Genomic DNA, 16339 nt, shown 5'->3' with positions numbered 1-16339 from the left:
AACTGGAAATGTTTTGGTACTCATCTTGTGTGTATTTTCCAAACCATAAGAATTCTATAAAATTAACTTTCAAATGAACAAACAGTAAGAACCAAATAAAATCAGTACAGTATGTGCTGATACGCTGCCGGTGACGTAAGCTCTGTCTTCTTGGGTAAGGGGTGATATCAGCTCTGTTGATTTGGCCATGTAATGGTGAAAAGTCAGAGTAATTTTGCGAAATTGCAAGCCCTCACTAATATTGGTTGAATTTGTATTAAATATTGTGATCGCACAAAAAATAAAAAAACAACTAAATATGTCCTTTTCTGTTATGTTGTTATTTAATATAATTTCCTGTCCTTTAGCCATATGTCGCAAACAGTGACCATCTCAGGACCCACTACGTCATCTTTCTCATTTGACGAAGAGCAGATTTGTGAACAAAATCTATATAATAACACTAGTGTGATTTGAGACTAGAGCAATTTGATCTTTAGGTTAGACAAATAACCTCTTGAATCTTGAGTTAAGGTTAGATAGATAGAATCTCATCTTTTCCTGAAATTCAAAAGCTGTAGTCAAGTGATCTGATTTTCTGAACTGATTTTCTGGCTCTGGATGGGAGAAATGAGCAATGAATCCATCTTCCTCTTTGGAGTGATCATATCCACATTACTATTGATTACTAGCAGGGCCTGGGGCTGACTTTTTGAAGTGGCTGCCACGTTGCCAACCATGGATCAGCTTGAGGTTGCCCAAACTGACAAAATGGTGGCGGAAATGTAATAATTTCATAACTGAATAAGATCAACATTTACATTTACATTTACATTTAGTCATTTATCAGACGCTTTTATCCAAAGCGACTTACAATTGTTCAAACACCGACGGACGCAGCCATCAGGAGCAATTAGGGGTTAAGTGTCTTGCTCAAGGACACTACAGCATGCTAGCAGGAGGAGCCTGGGATCGAACCAGCAACCTTTAGATCACTAGACCACCAGCTCTACCGCCTGAGCTACCATCCCCGCTAATAAGATCAACAGATGAATGCATAGATCGATCAATAGATTTTTTAAACAGATGGCCACGCTGGTTGGCAGCGAGGCAACCAGCCCCCACAAGACGGTTAACAATGGTCCAAATCTGGTTGCACTGGGGCAATTTGGCCACCACTATTGGCGGACCCTGTTAATGTTGAAGCCATAACGTATTGACAATATCCATAACTTTTTGTTTAAAATTAATATTTAATAAAAGCACCAACGAAAAAAAAAACCAAACAGTCACATTATCAGTATTTGCTCAACATGCTATACTGGATTTTGTCAATTGCAGAGTTTCAGTAAAGAAACTTCAAAAGGGGACTCAGTCGAGGAAAATCTTAAAGTCTTAAGTGTGTGTGGTTGGCAGGGTTGGGTGGTGGTGTCAGGGTGTTAGAGGGATGCACAAGTGTTTGGGAGACAAAGTTTCAATGGAGGAAAGGATTTTGCTCTTACCAACTGGTTTCTTGTCAGCTGGCGGCTCAAGTTGTCGGAAGACACTGTATTTGTCTCCAAAATCTGTTCCAAAACACAACAAAACAAAAAAACAAAACATTTTGTATTTTCATGAAAAAAATAAATCAACAGTACGATAACTTTTATCTTGCAATTCGAGAAAGGGGGATCAGACTCTAAATACCTGAGGAGGGGGGTTTGGGCTCTGCAGGTTGTTCCACAGAGAGCTGTTTGAAGACGGCGTACTTATCGGAGGACGACGAGGACGATCCTGACACTGGGGTCAACATGGCGGGTGCACTGCCAAAAACAACAGCCTGGGTCAGCGAGGGGGAGTGGGGGCAGTTACTGCCAGGGGTGTCGTTCATCCCTTTCTCTATAACCCCCGTAAAGTCACCTGAGCTGATTGAACTCTTGTAGAGCAAGCCTGAAATGCGTTTGGACAGGGGAAGATGTCAAATGATTTGCTTGTTCACTAAGTGAAACGCTGGGCTGCTTAATATTACACTATATAACTGTGTATCCCTATCTCCGCCTGCCAAGAGGATTGGGACACACTTGGATTTAATTAATTAATAATTTGGATTTAAAATTAATAGATAATTCTTAATCCCCAGAGATGCCATCTGCAGATTGTATCCCACTTGGTGTAGCTTAGAATGAAACTACGCGAATCGAGGTATATCAATATCGATCAAAAAAGTCAAATTTTCAACCAAATTAAAAGTATAAAACAGACCACTGATTGCGACAATTCTTTTAATTGATTTTGTATTTTTTGTTTATTTGCTGACCCCGTTAGGAGGGTAACTGTAAAGGTGGAGGTACACTTAAAAAGTAGAACTTTTTGACCAAAAAGACGTGTTCAGAACACAATCAGAACAAATTGAAACGGTGATCTGAGTTCTTGCTTTGGTCTTTCTCTCGTTCTTAGACCTCCCATGTGGTGATTGGTCCAAATGCCATTGCGTCATGGCAGGAGACAGACTTCAACCTCCCTTTCCAGGTCATTCAACCTCCTTTTTTCCCCCGGGTCAACAAGCTTGTTTTTTCCAGAGCCGTAACATGAGGAGCATGTTTTATATATACATTTTACATACATGTTTTATATTTTATGTATCTCCTCAAATATAAACCGGTACTCAAATAAAAACCAGTAAACAAGGCTGAATCTGCAGTCAGTGTGTGTATGCTTTATCTCCTCCAGTGCTGCGTCACGTTCACTGCGTGCACCCTGTGTGGTTCCTGTGCTGGATTTATAGTGTTTTTCGGGGACTGCAAATATGCACCTTTAAAGTTGTGAGTTGTGACTTTTATTTTACAAAAAATTAACTGCTATTTTCCAAAATACAGTATTGGAGACGGCAGAACAGCCATAAAACTCCCTATACACTGGAAATGAGCCCTTGATCCAATACAGGAATAAAAAGAGAACCAGTGGGAATTAGGGATCTCTCTCCAGAAAACATAATTTTCTTCAAAGTCTGCTCTCTGCAAAGTAACTGACGATAGGCTACGCATGCCAATTCCCTCTGAAGACCCAGCACAAGCTTTTCATTCTCCCTTTTAATTAGCCAGTGATCTTAGACTTTGGAGAATTCATAACAGACGGCTATAAGAGTTTGAATGTTATTTTTGGAGGGGTGGGAGTGTTTTGTTGTAAGAGACTGCCACTTAGATGTGAGACACTGCAGTTTGTCTTTCCAGAATCTAATTGCCTATCTGCTTCCTCTCACTTAGAGATGGCACTCTCTTCACAAAAGCTTGAAATGTAATATAAAACTAAAATTACCACACCACAGTTTTATGCCTCCACCAGCCAGTCAAGTTGCAGTTCACATCCATGAAAGACTATATAATATATGTTGTGAAGACATTGAAGGAATTTAATAAAAGGTATAAAGCGTATATTTTGGCGAAATGGATGTTATCACTTTATTGACATGTATGATTCCAGTGAATAATTTCCAGAGAGAAACATGTTGTCTTCATTCATAGCGTCTTTACCACCTCAGGCAGCTGAGGAAATTCAAGTCCTTCTACTCTGGAGCAGTGGAGAGCATCCTGACAGGCAACATTACTGCCTGGTTTGGGAGCTGTACTGCTCAGGACAGGCGGGCCCTGCAGAGGATGGTGCGTTCAGCTGAACTTACCACTGGAACTACCCTCCCCCCCTTGCAGGAGTTATACACCAGGAGGTGTAGTAGCAGAGGCCGCAGGATCATGAAGGATCCTCATCATCACCACAACGGACTGTTCCAGCTGCTGCGGTCAGGCAAGCGCCTCCGCAGTCACGCAGCGAGAACAGAGGGACTGAGACTGAGTTTTTCCCCGCAAGCCATAAGGACTATCAACGTTGAACTCACCAGGGGTCCTCACTGAGCCACACACATAGGCTCCACTACCTTACTGCACTATTATGTAGCATACTGTACCGCATACTGTGTCACTGTTCAGGGTTGTTCGTGATGCTGTATTGCTGCGCCGTACTGTTGTATACTGTGCTGTATTATCCCAAACACTACCTCACTTTATTCACATGCCACTTTAATTCACATGCCACTTTAATGCACATATCTGTATATACATAATTGCCTATTCCATATACATAAGCATATTCCCTCTATCTATTCCATTTCATTTCATTTTATTTTATTCTATATATTTTTATTTTTATTCTATAAGTATTCGACTTACTGTATTACGTTTTATGAGTCAGTTAGTTGGTCTTTTAGAAAGAAATTTTTCCTAGGACATATTGTGTGTTATCACCGGGTGCGTTGCATTACATTTCACTGCATATATGTATGAAAGTATGTATATGTATATAAACCTCTTGAGTCTTGAATCTTCAATTAGAGACTATTAGACTAGAGAGTACTGAGGACTGATAGAGAGCTTCGTCAATGTCGCCAATTCAGTATTCGACCAAATGTGAAATATGGTAACAATCTCCTCTTCGTTATGGGTTATGGCGGTGAATAATGGCCAGAAAAGTGTTTTTGCAAAAAACTATGATGTCACAGTGAAGTTGACCTTTTGGATATAATATATCATCACTTCATCTTTTGTCCGATTAAACATTGTCATAATTAGTGTATAGTATAGTCTTTCTGATTTAGCCAAAAATGTGTTTAGTGAGGTCACAGTGAGCTTGACCTTTGACCACCAAATTCTAATGAGTTGAAAAGTGTGCTCCAGCTCAATAAAATGATAGATTTGTCCATATGTTCACTTGATTTGTCCACTTGAGAGCTCCACGGACTAGATTTTACATCCATGAAGTCCATACTGCTGAGGCAGTAAAAAAAAAAAAAAGGACATAATGGTCACAATGTTTTGTCCCCGCCCCCATCCCTTGACGCAAGCAGTTCTTGGCTGTAGACCAGCAGCAAAGTGGTTCCGCTCTGGATACAGTTTTCCGGTTCCAAAAACGGTTCTTTTTCTGTCGAAACACAAAGAACTGGTTCCATCACAATAGGCACCGGCTCCCAACCGACCCTCAAAATGCCTTGGTGGAAAAGGGGCACACGTTTGTGCCAGATATAATGAAATTCCCTCCAGGCGTTCCTGAGATATCGCATTCACAAGTATGGGACAGACTTAAGGTCACAGTGAGCTTGAACTTTGACAACCAGAATCTAATCAATTCATCATTGAGTCCTAGTGAACGTTTGTGCCAAATTTGAAGAAATTTCCTCACGGCGTTCCCGAGATATCGCATTCACAAGAATGGGACGTACAGCCCGAAAACATAATGCCTCCGGCCACGGCTGTCACCAGTGCGGAGGCATAAAAATTAGCTTATCTGCTGTCCACAGAAGTGAATTGATTATGAGTTGACCCCGAGTCATTGTTATGCAGGGGAGGCAATATAAGCCATTAAGATACTGAATAATTATGGCTTCCAAAGGCAGACAATGCGGGGAGACACCAATAGTATGCAGATTGATCAAACTATAAATTATCAAATGTTACACCTTAATGGTGACATCATCTAGAGGAAATATACTAATCAGTAGTTGATGGTGCTTGGGAAGAAAGTGGGGTATTGGGCACGATTCTCACTATTCAATTTCACGATAAAGGGTCATGTATTGGAAAAAACTGACGTTGCAATCTTCTTGCGATATATGAAAAAATACAGAAATTTTCACCGGATGACTTGAATAGCTCTATTTGGAAAAAATTATCATTCTATAATGATTAGGGTGATTTTGTAGGGGAGTGCGTCTGCATAGAAAATAAAAATAACAACATCTTTATGCTTGGCACATTCAGGCTATAATTAGTAAACTGTCAACTGTGACAGGGAGGTTTCTTTTTCCCTTCATTTCGAAAAATAAACACTAATATTACAATTTTGTATAAGGAATGATCAACAAAAACAATTACATATATACATATATTTGAATAAATACTGGAAAATGTAAGTTAAAAATATCTATAAAAATGTAGTGAAATTAAGGCAAAGTTTTGAGCGTATGATGCAGTCAGGATGCAGACAGATAGTTTGAAACCGATACTGTTTCGCTATGTTGCAAATCAGCGTCAAAACAGCTTTACGGCAATATTTTACGCCACGGTGCTTTACGTTATCTGCACGTGGGAGCGATGTAATCAATCATGGGGAAACAGAAATTATAAATTGGTATAACTCTTTATGGTATTACAGTATAAATTCAATTTTATTCTATTATTATTATTTAAAATGTTTTATTTATTTAGTTATTTTATATGTATATACACATATGTATGTGTGTGAATCTGTATGTGTGTGTGTATATGGGTGTGTGTGTATATATATATATATATATATATTTATTGATTCAGAAACATCGTGTTTTTGTACATTATGTGTGTTTTGTCATGTGCTATATATCGTTGCTGCTGCAACACTGGAATTTCCCTTTGGGATTAATAAAATACCTTATCTTATCGTATTTGCCTGTCTGCTACCGCCCCGTGATAACATAAGGCGAGTCGGGAGAGCGACTGAAATATGCAAAAGTTAGGAACCGATAAGCAGAATGGAAATGCATCTGTCTTCTCAAATCCATGGTTCTTGGAAATTTGGAACCCGTTCCAACTTGGAACAGGTTTTGATATCCAACCCGATCAAGAACCCTTAAATCTGAGTAAATTGTTATATCAGACAGACGCCTCTTGCAGATTAGTCATGGAAAATGAGAACCGTGAGAGTTTTGCTTTTGTATCCAGCAGCTAAAAAGCTGTAGCTTTTGTAGCTGTAGCTTACTTGACACCGCACGTCCTGCCATGACTAATGCGCATGCACAGATCGCGATAACGATGCTGAAACGATATCTCGTGCAGCCCTAGTCACGATTCAATTAAATCCGATATGATTTGATGAGATCGCCCACAATATACAATCCGATGTAAAAAATATCTCATCATTTTAAAGAATAAGTTCATTAATTCAGTGCGACTTCAGAGAGACAGCGCACCTCAGAGACAGCATGATTGTTGCTGAGTATAGTCGGCTTTGTTTTAGAGGGATCGTATGGTGTTTAAGCATACATGAAACTATTTATGTATATTTATAGGAAAGGTGGATTATCTTATACATTTCAGAAAAACATTAACTGGTGATTATGGCGTTTTTTTTTGTATGTGTGTCAGTGACCAATAACCGTCAATTGCCCATCGCCCGATTATGAAATGACCAGCCCAGCCCTAATTGGAGTATTGTCATTTTTTAAACCCAGGAGCATTACATTTCAAGATGCAACATCATCATTCGACATTAAGTCGTCAATTACCTGCTCTGGTGCTGAGGTGCAGCAGTGGAGGGGAAGCTTACTCCTGACTCTCCCTGAAAGTCAGTGAAAGCCTGGTCTCCCGCCCCGGGCTTGGGAGCCTCCTGGAAGTCCTGGAAATCATCATCGTCTGCTTTGGTCCCCTGAAAACAGAAGGTCTCAGTGACCGAAAAACAACCTTGTGATGTTTGGCAAAAGGTAGGGGTACAGTGTTACCTGCACAGGGGGGAAATTGGTGATGAAATTAGTGTTGGGGAGCGACTGAGGTGCAGCTGCAGGCGTCATGCCCATGACTTGTGGTGCTGGTGTGGGCATTGCCATGGATACCGGGGGCTGGACCATCATTGGTTGCTGGTGTTGGGGCATGACGGGGGCCATGGCGATGGCCAGGGCAGGCAGATTGGGCACTGGCGGAGAGGGGAACTGACTCAGGATTTCCACATTCATTGCTGGAAGGCCACTCTGAAATGCGGGACACAGAATTAAGAGAGAATCTCAGTACAAGATAAGATGAGATACACAACTTTATAAATTCCTGGGGGGAAATTCAGGTGTTACAGCAGCAGAAGTTAATGGTGCAAGATAAAAAAAAAAGAAAATTAAATGAAATGTGTACAAATCTATAAACAGAGGTTAACTGAGAGTAGCACAATTAGTGAGACCAATATGGGCAGGTGGTGGTACGCTGTAGTTAAGTATAAATAGAATATAGCAACAGTGCATATACTCTGAATAATATACAGAGATAGTACTACTCAATATGGTGGTATAAATACATCGATGAGCCACAACATTAAAAACACTGACGGAGGAAGTGAACAAATCTTATCTTATCATATTATCTTACAATGACACCTGTCAATGGGTGGGATATATTCGGCAGCAAGTGTGAACAGTCAGTTCTTAAAGTTGATGTGTTCATTTATTTATTTTGTATACTTTATTAACCCCTCTGGGGGAAATCGATGCATTTGACCAAGCCCTGCTACGTAGCAGTGGGCTGCCACGTCACGGTGCCCAGGGAGCAGTTAGGGGGTCTAAGTGTCTTGCTAAAGGAAACTTTAGTAATCTTACGATTACTAGACTACCTGAAATTGTGATATTTTATGAATCCCTGTAGGAAATTTGAATCCCTTCGGAGAAACAATGTCTTCATACAGCAAGCAGCTGTGGCCTCCTGAAGGGCCGTTCATTTAATATGCAGTGGTTGGCGACAGGAAAAGAAAATCCTCAAGGTGAGCGAATGTTGTCTTGTCGCCCTAATGAGATTCTGATGCATTGGGCTTGTGAGATCACAATATCTTGTCAGCATTAATTTAGAATGATCGTAAACACCAGCATTCAATTCTAACAACTAGATATCGACACAGTGACTATCAAAACAAATCTATTCGATATACTAAGGGAAATCATGTTGTATATCAATGCATTTCTCAATACAACTGGACAGGTACCACTATTTTTCGATTAACACAAAAAGATGTTCCTCTGGCATTTTAAGAATTGATGTCAAGACTCAAATGACAAAAAGGTGTCTCATAATTCCCTGAATGGAAACTGAAGCAAGCAGTTTGTCATGAGCTGCGTACAGATTTGCATCCGACCAGGGGATCTGGTGACAGGGTGAGGGAGATAAGAGGCGCGTCTGTCATCAACCTGGCGTCTAGCTCGGCTGAGGGGGGGCTCGTTGTATTCAGTTGGCCTTACACCAACTCACAGACCGCTGGCTAAGGTACAGCCCGGTCACCTCCTGCCCATTTCTGGCCGAATCAATCAAATTTTAACATGGAATTCACAGCAATGCATGGTGAACACTGTATGGGGATGACTTGGCTTGGATCAGTGCCTACCTGTGCCACACCAATAAGCGCCAGAACAGTATACAGCTCTTCCTTGGTCAGCATGCCAGGCGTTGTGCGGTTGGCTGTCGCCCAGATCTGCCCCAATGCCTCCCTGGGAAGGCCTGAGGACATGAGGATGGGATAAAGCTTGGCTGTGTCAATCCCTGCTGGAGTCATGGTGAAGTCAAGGACCTTTTTGAACATTTCTGCAGAAAAACAACAAAAAAAACAAAATAAAACAGATATAGGAAAAAACAACAAAAAAACAGTCAGTGGTAATACGTAACTTTATAAAAAAATAATAACTGGCACAAAGAAAAGCCATATAACAGAGTATATCCTCTACCATTTCAATTGTATTCTTTCTCAGACTTTTAGCGTAATGCACCCAAACATATACTTTAATGGATTGGACAAAAGAGTGTTGAAATTTGGTGCTTTATGGTACTAATCAAATCGCATTCATACCATCTGAACAATATGTGGCATTAAGTACCACATTTAGTGGTACATAAAGTTGTGTGTGCGCGCACACACACACACACACACACACACACACACACACACACACACACACACACACACACACACACACACACACACACACACACACACACACACACACACACTATAGGTAAAAAGTGTTGTTCAGGTCAAAGCCATGCCACTATCAAAATATTTTCACTGATTCCCAGCCCTGCACATCTCATGGGGCAGATGAATTCCATTGCGAGGGCTTACCTGGGATGAGGCTGTCATTGTACAGCCAGCCTGGCAGCATGGGCTGGATGTGCTCTTGCTGTGGATACACACCAACACCGGCTGTCACAAACAAAGAGAGACAAACAGAATTAGTTGTCATAGCACGCGATTTGTGTGCAGTCGCCTGGCAGCCGAGTACTGCTCATATGGAAGTCAAAACAAGAATAGATTCCCGCACCTGCTGTCTGGGAGACGTAGCACAGACATAATGTTTCTCTGCAGCGATTCACATCTTGCTGCATCACATATCTATAAATCAGCCCTTGACTCACAAGCGCAGTATGTTCTAATAGTTTCTCAGAAAATGCCTTCAGCTCGGCAAAAGATAACTTGTTTAAATACTGATATTGACATGAGGGCTGCAGGAGCGAAATTTGAAAATAATATTAATATAAAGAAAATATATCACAATTCCAATGCTGAAATTGCGATTCAATTGTGTATTTTTTTATAAAAAAAATAATTGATTATAAATGGCTTGGCTAACGTTAGCATATAAATTCACATGTGATGAGCAATAAAGTTCAAATCTAAGTTCATCCAGCTTGTTGCACAGTGAAGAGACAGAGAGAAATATTCGCGGTAACGGTGTGCGCATCTCCCTCTCATTTCGCTGTGTGTACAAGGAGAGTGTGCCTTTGACCAGAATGTCCAGGAATTCCACAGATGTGGCGATGAAAGTAGGAAATAAACTCGACCATCAGCAACGGAATGTCCTCTAGTGCAGAGGTTCTTGGCTCTTGCCGGCATTTGCCACCGGACCGTGAGAACACGGGCGGGATTTTTTCAGGAGCAATCTGCGATCTACTCTGCAGAGAAGCAGCGTCAGGAAAGAGAGTAAATTAAATACATCTAGAGTTTTTATTTGCTTTGTTTGGAGAAAATACTGCTCTGACCAGAGCTGCGGAACCGTGCTGAACCTTGGGATTGTCGAGGAATGAATATCTGCAGCACTCATTGAATGAATTTGCAACAAAACATTTTTTTTTTTCTTATGGATGCAACATTAAGTAAAAATTACAATCAGAGTTCAACTCTTGATGAAGTGGTTTGATATTAGTCTGTGTTGTCCCACTAACCATACAGTATATCAACAAGACAAATATCTACTTAAGCGGCCATTTTAGTCATAATCCTTCCATGAGACAAGTATTATGTGGTTTTTTTCCAACTTGACTGAATCTAATTAAAACATCCTAATGATCTCAGTGACAAGCTCATTTATTTCCCGAGATGCAAATGAGCACACAAGACCAACGAATGAGAGCACAAAGAGTAACACAGTGGCATGCAGAATCGGAACCCGGCTCCATTTTAGATCTATTGGCACCCGCTGATCCCCGAGCCTCCGTGTTAAACCCACAGTCACATGCGCCAGAGGTCAGCCTCAGTAGGATGTTACACAGCGAGGGAAGAGAAGGCAGCTCATTTAGTCAGCAGGTATTACCCAGGGGCCTCCACAGATACTGGCTCTTTGCACATTATGTGCATAGCAGGCCAGCACCAGAAGGCCTTATAATGAGATCTGGCCAGAAAAGACAACGGTATAAAGCTGGCACAGGACAGAAACCAGGTTTGGAAAAAGATGCAAAGAGAACAGAGAGAGAACCTCAAAATCATCCTGATTCCACAATCTAGTCTGTGAGATAAGAGTTTCCATCATAACCCTGAACACTGCACTGAGTGTGAGGACCATTACTTATCACAGGTCATTAAGCCCGATTAGGAATCTGACTCAATTCAATTATTCCCCAAAGAAATCTGCCAGAGTAAGTGTGCAAAAAAGCATATCAATTTATTTGTTAGGTCAAGAGCAAGAGTGAAAATAATCTCCCAAGGAATGAATGGAAAAACTGCATCTGACGGCCCCACCAGGAGAGCGTGTTAATACTGCGGCAGAGAGACGGCGAGCGAAAGGCTAATCGACGCTTCTCTCACCACTGTCACCGACAGAATGAGAGGATGACTCAGCATCGGATGAGGAGACGGTGGGCGTCGGCGCCGGAGCATCTGGTGGCAATTGTACGATGAAGACCGAGCTCAACTCTTCCGAGGCGCAAGCCCAGTTCCGTGCTTTGGTGCTGGACTGAAACTGGGCCGACACTTTAGTTCGAGGAGCCAGTTCGGCCAACGCCTGCTGGGGCCTAAAGCTAACCTGGGCCTTCTTATCAGCGGTTAGATCACACGAGGAGAAAAGCTTCTCCTCCAGGGAAGGGCCTAGAGGTGCGGACGAGGGAACACATTATTTTTATGTTGTACAATAAATAGCCTTTGCAGTGCAACTGTATTTTCTCGTTTGGATGTTTCCTTCACAGTCGCGGTCGTTGCTCTATTATTATATGAAGGAGTTTGTCTTAGTCTTAGTCTAGTCTACCATCAAACAAAATGTGAGGCTGGATTGGATTCTATCCTACACCACCCTACTGTAGCGTGTCAGCGTGGCTTTGTGGAGATAAATATGTGCAGTAGTGAACCGTGACCCCAAAATTGTGCTTTTTGTGAACCATTAGACTCCTGACACAAAAAAATTAATAAAAATTCAGTATTGAATTCTGGGACTTGTGTATTCCAGCCAACACAGACGATCTTATGGATTTCCACTTAAATACAGAAAGGAAAAAAATGTGTTTACTCAACTATAGTTATAGCTGACTAATGGAATACTCTAAGGCATAAAACTTATAATTACTACTATTTACTTTTTTTTGGTCATAATAATAATAAATAATCCAGGACTAACCCACCTTTTTTATTGAAATGACCACAGGCCGGATTTGAACCGGGCCCCAGACTATTGAGCTTTATTGTTGTCTTAGTTTCTAATGTTAACAATACCCCCAGCATGTTTTCAACCAGCAAAACCAGCCAAGACAAACCCGATGTTGATGCACAAGCTATTGAAATTCCGCATCAGCGGTGGCAGAACAAACAAACAAACAAACAAACGCACAAACAAGCCCCCCCTCCGGACTGATGGAGAGTGCTAATGATGGTCTACAACTCACGCGGGTGGTTAAAGGGGGAAAATGAAGCAAGAGAACAAGTTACCTTGAAACGTAGTTTGGGAGCTGAGGTTGACAGCAGAGCTTTGTGCGGTAGTGGGAATGGACACAGAGGGGGGAGGCGGGGGGGATAAACTCGCCTCGGGGGAAAGGGACGAAGGCTGAACTTGGGCCTGAGAGGAGGGGTGTAGGGTCGCAGCGGAGGAGGAAGAGGACTGGGAGAACGAGTCAGGGGCCTCTACGGGCCCCTGTATAAAATCGCTAAACTCGTCATCGTCCTCCGAGAAAGCGGGGGGGAGGGAGTGAGGGGTGATAGTGGAGTGTGACGGCGATGACTCTGCAAAAATGGAGAGATAATGATGATGATGGCACAACACACAGCACAAACTACAACAGAGGATGACTGAGGCTCTTTGAATTGAATTAGAGAGAGGAAGTGAAAAAAATCTTGTGCAAGGCCAGGAAATATACAGCTGTGTGTTGTGAGGTGGTATATGAGCCTTAAAATGATCAATATTAGAGATTTAAATTATTAATATTGTGGCATTTGTGAAGAGAAAAAAAATTAATAAATAAAAAAGGATTATGATATTTGACTTTGCAATATTACCCAGCCCTGATTATAAATACTGTATATGCATTTCAGGGATATGAACCAAATAAAGTAACACAATTATAACATAATAAGCGTGTTAATACCTTGGGCAAACTGTGAAAGGCACAGCTGCAATGTTCTGAAAGGCACAAGTGAAATAACTACATTTATATGACAAAGTGGAAAATATATGTATTAAGGTCGAACAAATAATATTAGCAGATGTCCAGGTGAGGTGAGAAAAAAAGAAAAAAATAATACCAATGATAGGGGAATTATGTTCTACAAATTTGACACAAAGAAGACAGAGCTGGACCTTGGTCTCCTCTGGCCGGCTGAAGGCTCCAACCCAGTTATTATTCTGAGGAGGCAGCTCGACAGCCTGGCCAGACCGAAGCTGAGCTGGGTGCAGACATCATCATTATCGTACAGATCAGGGGTGTCTACCTGGCTTCTTCACTTGTGAGGATGGGGTTGGGTGCATCTTGGCGTCTCTGCTGAAACCGTCCAGGTTGCCTTTGATGGCTTCCAGGGCGTCATCGCGGCTCTTCTCCCCCATCTGCATGCCCCATAAGCACAGTGAGATAAGGAGACGAGACGCACACGCGCACACACACACACACACACACACACACACACACACACACACACACACACACACACACACACACACACACACACACACACACACACACACACACACACACACACGGAGCAATGCGCTACCACTTTGACTTGTAAATCTGGACTTTATTTTTAAACATGGATATGAACAAATGCACATCCACTTAAATAATTAATAAGGAGAGGGTAGAGGGATGGGGTATGCAAGGACAGTTCCAGTCTGACAATATATAACTGGGTTCAGGGAAATAATTGCTCCAGTCCTTCGTTCTATTTGACTTCTTTGACTATTATTATATACAGTGGGGCAAAAAAGTATTTAGTCAGCCACCAATTGTGCAAGTTCTCCCACTTAAAAATATGAGAGAGGCCTGTAATTTTCATCATAGGTACACTTCGACTATGAGAGACAGATTGGGAAATCAGAATCCAGGAAATCACATCGTAGGATTTTTAATGAATTAATTGGTAAATTCCTCGGTAAAATAAGTATTTGGTCACCTACAAACAAGCAAGATTTCTGGCTTTCACAGACCTGTAACTTTTTCTTTAAGAGGCTCCTCTGTCCTCCACTCGTTACCTGTATTAATGGCACCGGTTTGAACTCATTAAAAGAATAAAAGACACCTGTCCACAACCTCAAACAGTCACACTCCAAACTCCACTATGGCCAAGACCAAAGAGCTGTCAAAGGACACCAGAAACAAAATTGTAGACCTGCACCAGGCTGGGAAGACTGAATGTGCAATAGGTAGGCAGCTTGTTGTGAAGAAATCAACTGTGGGAGCAATTATTAGAAAATGGAAGACATACAAGACCACTGATAATCTCCCTCGATCTGGGGCTCCACGCAAGATCTCACCCCGTGGGGTCAAAATGATCACAAGAACGGTGAGCAAACATCCCAGAACCACACGGGGGGACCTAGTGAATGACCTGCAGAGAGCTGGGACCAAAGTAACAAAGGCTACCATCAGTAACACACTACGCCGCCAGGGACTCAAATCCTGCAGTGCCAGACGTGTCCCCCTGCTTAAGCCAGTACATGTCCAGGCCCGTCTGAAGTTTGCTAGGGAGCATTTGGATGATCCAGAAGAGGATTGGCTTCGTAAGAAGCATTTCAAGGTCCTGGAGTGGCCTAGCCAGTCTCCAGATCTCAACCCCATAGAATATCTTTGGAGGGAGTTGAAAGTCCGTGTTGCCCAGCGACAGCCCCAAAACATCACTGCTCTAGAGGAGATCTGCATGGAGGAATGGGCCAAAATACCAGCAACAGTGTGTGAAAACCTTGTGAAGACTTACAGAAAACGTTTGACCTCTGTCATTGCAAACAAAGGGTATATAACAAAGTATTGAGATTAACTTTTGTTATTGACCAAATACTTATTTTCCACCATAATTTGCAAATAAATTCTTTAAAAATCAGACAATGTGATTTTCTGGATTTTTTTTTCTCATTTTGTCTCTCATAGTTGAGGTGAACCTATGATGAAAATAACAGGCCTCTCTCATCTTTTTAAGTGGGAGAACTTGCACAATTGGTGGCTGACGCAATACTTTTTTGCCCCACTGTATATATTTTTTTATTATTATTATGACCATAAATACTATTATGTATTACTACAAGTATTATTGTTATTATTATATTATTGTTATTGGTATTATCATAATGTTATTATTGTCATTATTGTACAGGATTATACTGCCATCTGCACATATTGGGCTACCTACCCTGTTAACTTCTGTTTATAGATTTGTACATATTTAATTTATTTCTTCTCAATTTACTCTATCCTGTCAACTTGTAAAACAAAAAAGCATGAATTTCCGGTAGGGATTAATTAAGTTATCTTATCTTCATCAGCTTAAGCAGGGTGGGATGGTGGGTGGGGTGCTCACCTTTGGTTTAACGCTGCTGAGCAGCCTCAGCTTTTGCTTCTGCTCCTCAAACTGCCTCCTCTTCCGGTCCTCCTCCAGCATCCGCTGCTGCTGCTCCAGTCGCTTCCTAGAATTATTACACAATTGCAATTATTTGACCATATCGCATATCTTTTTTAAAAACCATTCGATTCCACAGTCATATGTTTCCAGACAAATTGTAGATTGTAGAAATGTCACCATACATTTTATGTAAAGGCTTGTTTCCATCAGTCCTTCAGAAACTGTCTATGATATTTTTTTATGTTCCAAGGCACTTAGTTTTATAGGGGAAGAGTTGTGATGTGATTCAATTGACATTGAACATTTGAACATA

The 16339-nt window shown here is 41.4% G+C and overlaps 1 protein-coding gene across 2 annotated transcripts in view; it reads right to left on the bottom strand.

Moving 5' to 3' along the window:
- Nucleotides 1–16339, bottom strand: part of synrg (synergin, gamma) — a gene marked incomplete at its 5' end in the record, with an annotated part of 48650 nt that overhangs the window by 19440 nt on the left and 12871 nt on the right. The window contains 10 exons of one of the 2 annotated variants that reach the window (XM_080006955.1): nt 1482–1544; nt 1666–1781; nt 7265–7404; nt 7478–7723; nt 9112–9308; nt 9844–9924; nt 11803–12081; nt 12913–13203; nt 13909–14020; nt 15985–16090. In XM_080006955.1, the coding sequence (XP_079863081.1) occupies nt 1482–1544; nt 1666–1781; nt 7265–7404; nt 7478–7723; nt 9112–9308; nt 9844–9924; nt 11803–12081; nt 12913–13203; nt 13909–14020; nt 15985–16090 (1631 nt within the window). The remainder of the gene's footprint in view (nt 1–1481; nt 1545–1665; nt 1782–7264; nt 7405–7477; nt 7724–9111; nt 9309–9843; nt 9925–11802; nt 12082–12912; nt 13204–13908; nt 14021–15984; nt 16091–16339) is intronic. The other variant, XM_080006954.1, reaches the window with a different exon arrangement.

The sequence above is a fragment of the Zeus faber genome, assembly GCF_960531495.2.
Source record: "Zeus faber genome assembly, chromosome: 9".
Lineage (NCBI taxonomy): Eukaryota > Metazoa > Chordata > Actinopteri > Zeiformes > Zeidae > Zeus > Zeus faber.
Note: the sequence above shows the minus strand (reverse complement) of the source record. Positions and strands in the feature narration are given on the sequence as shown.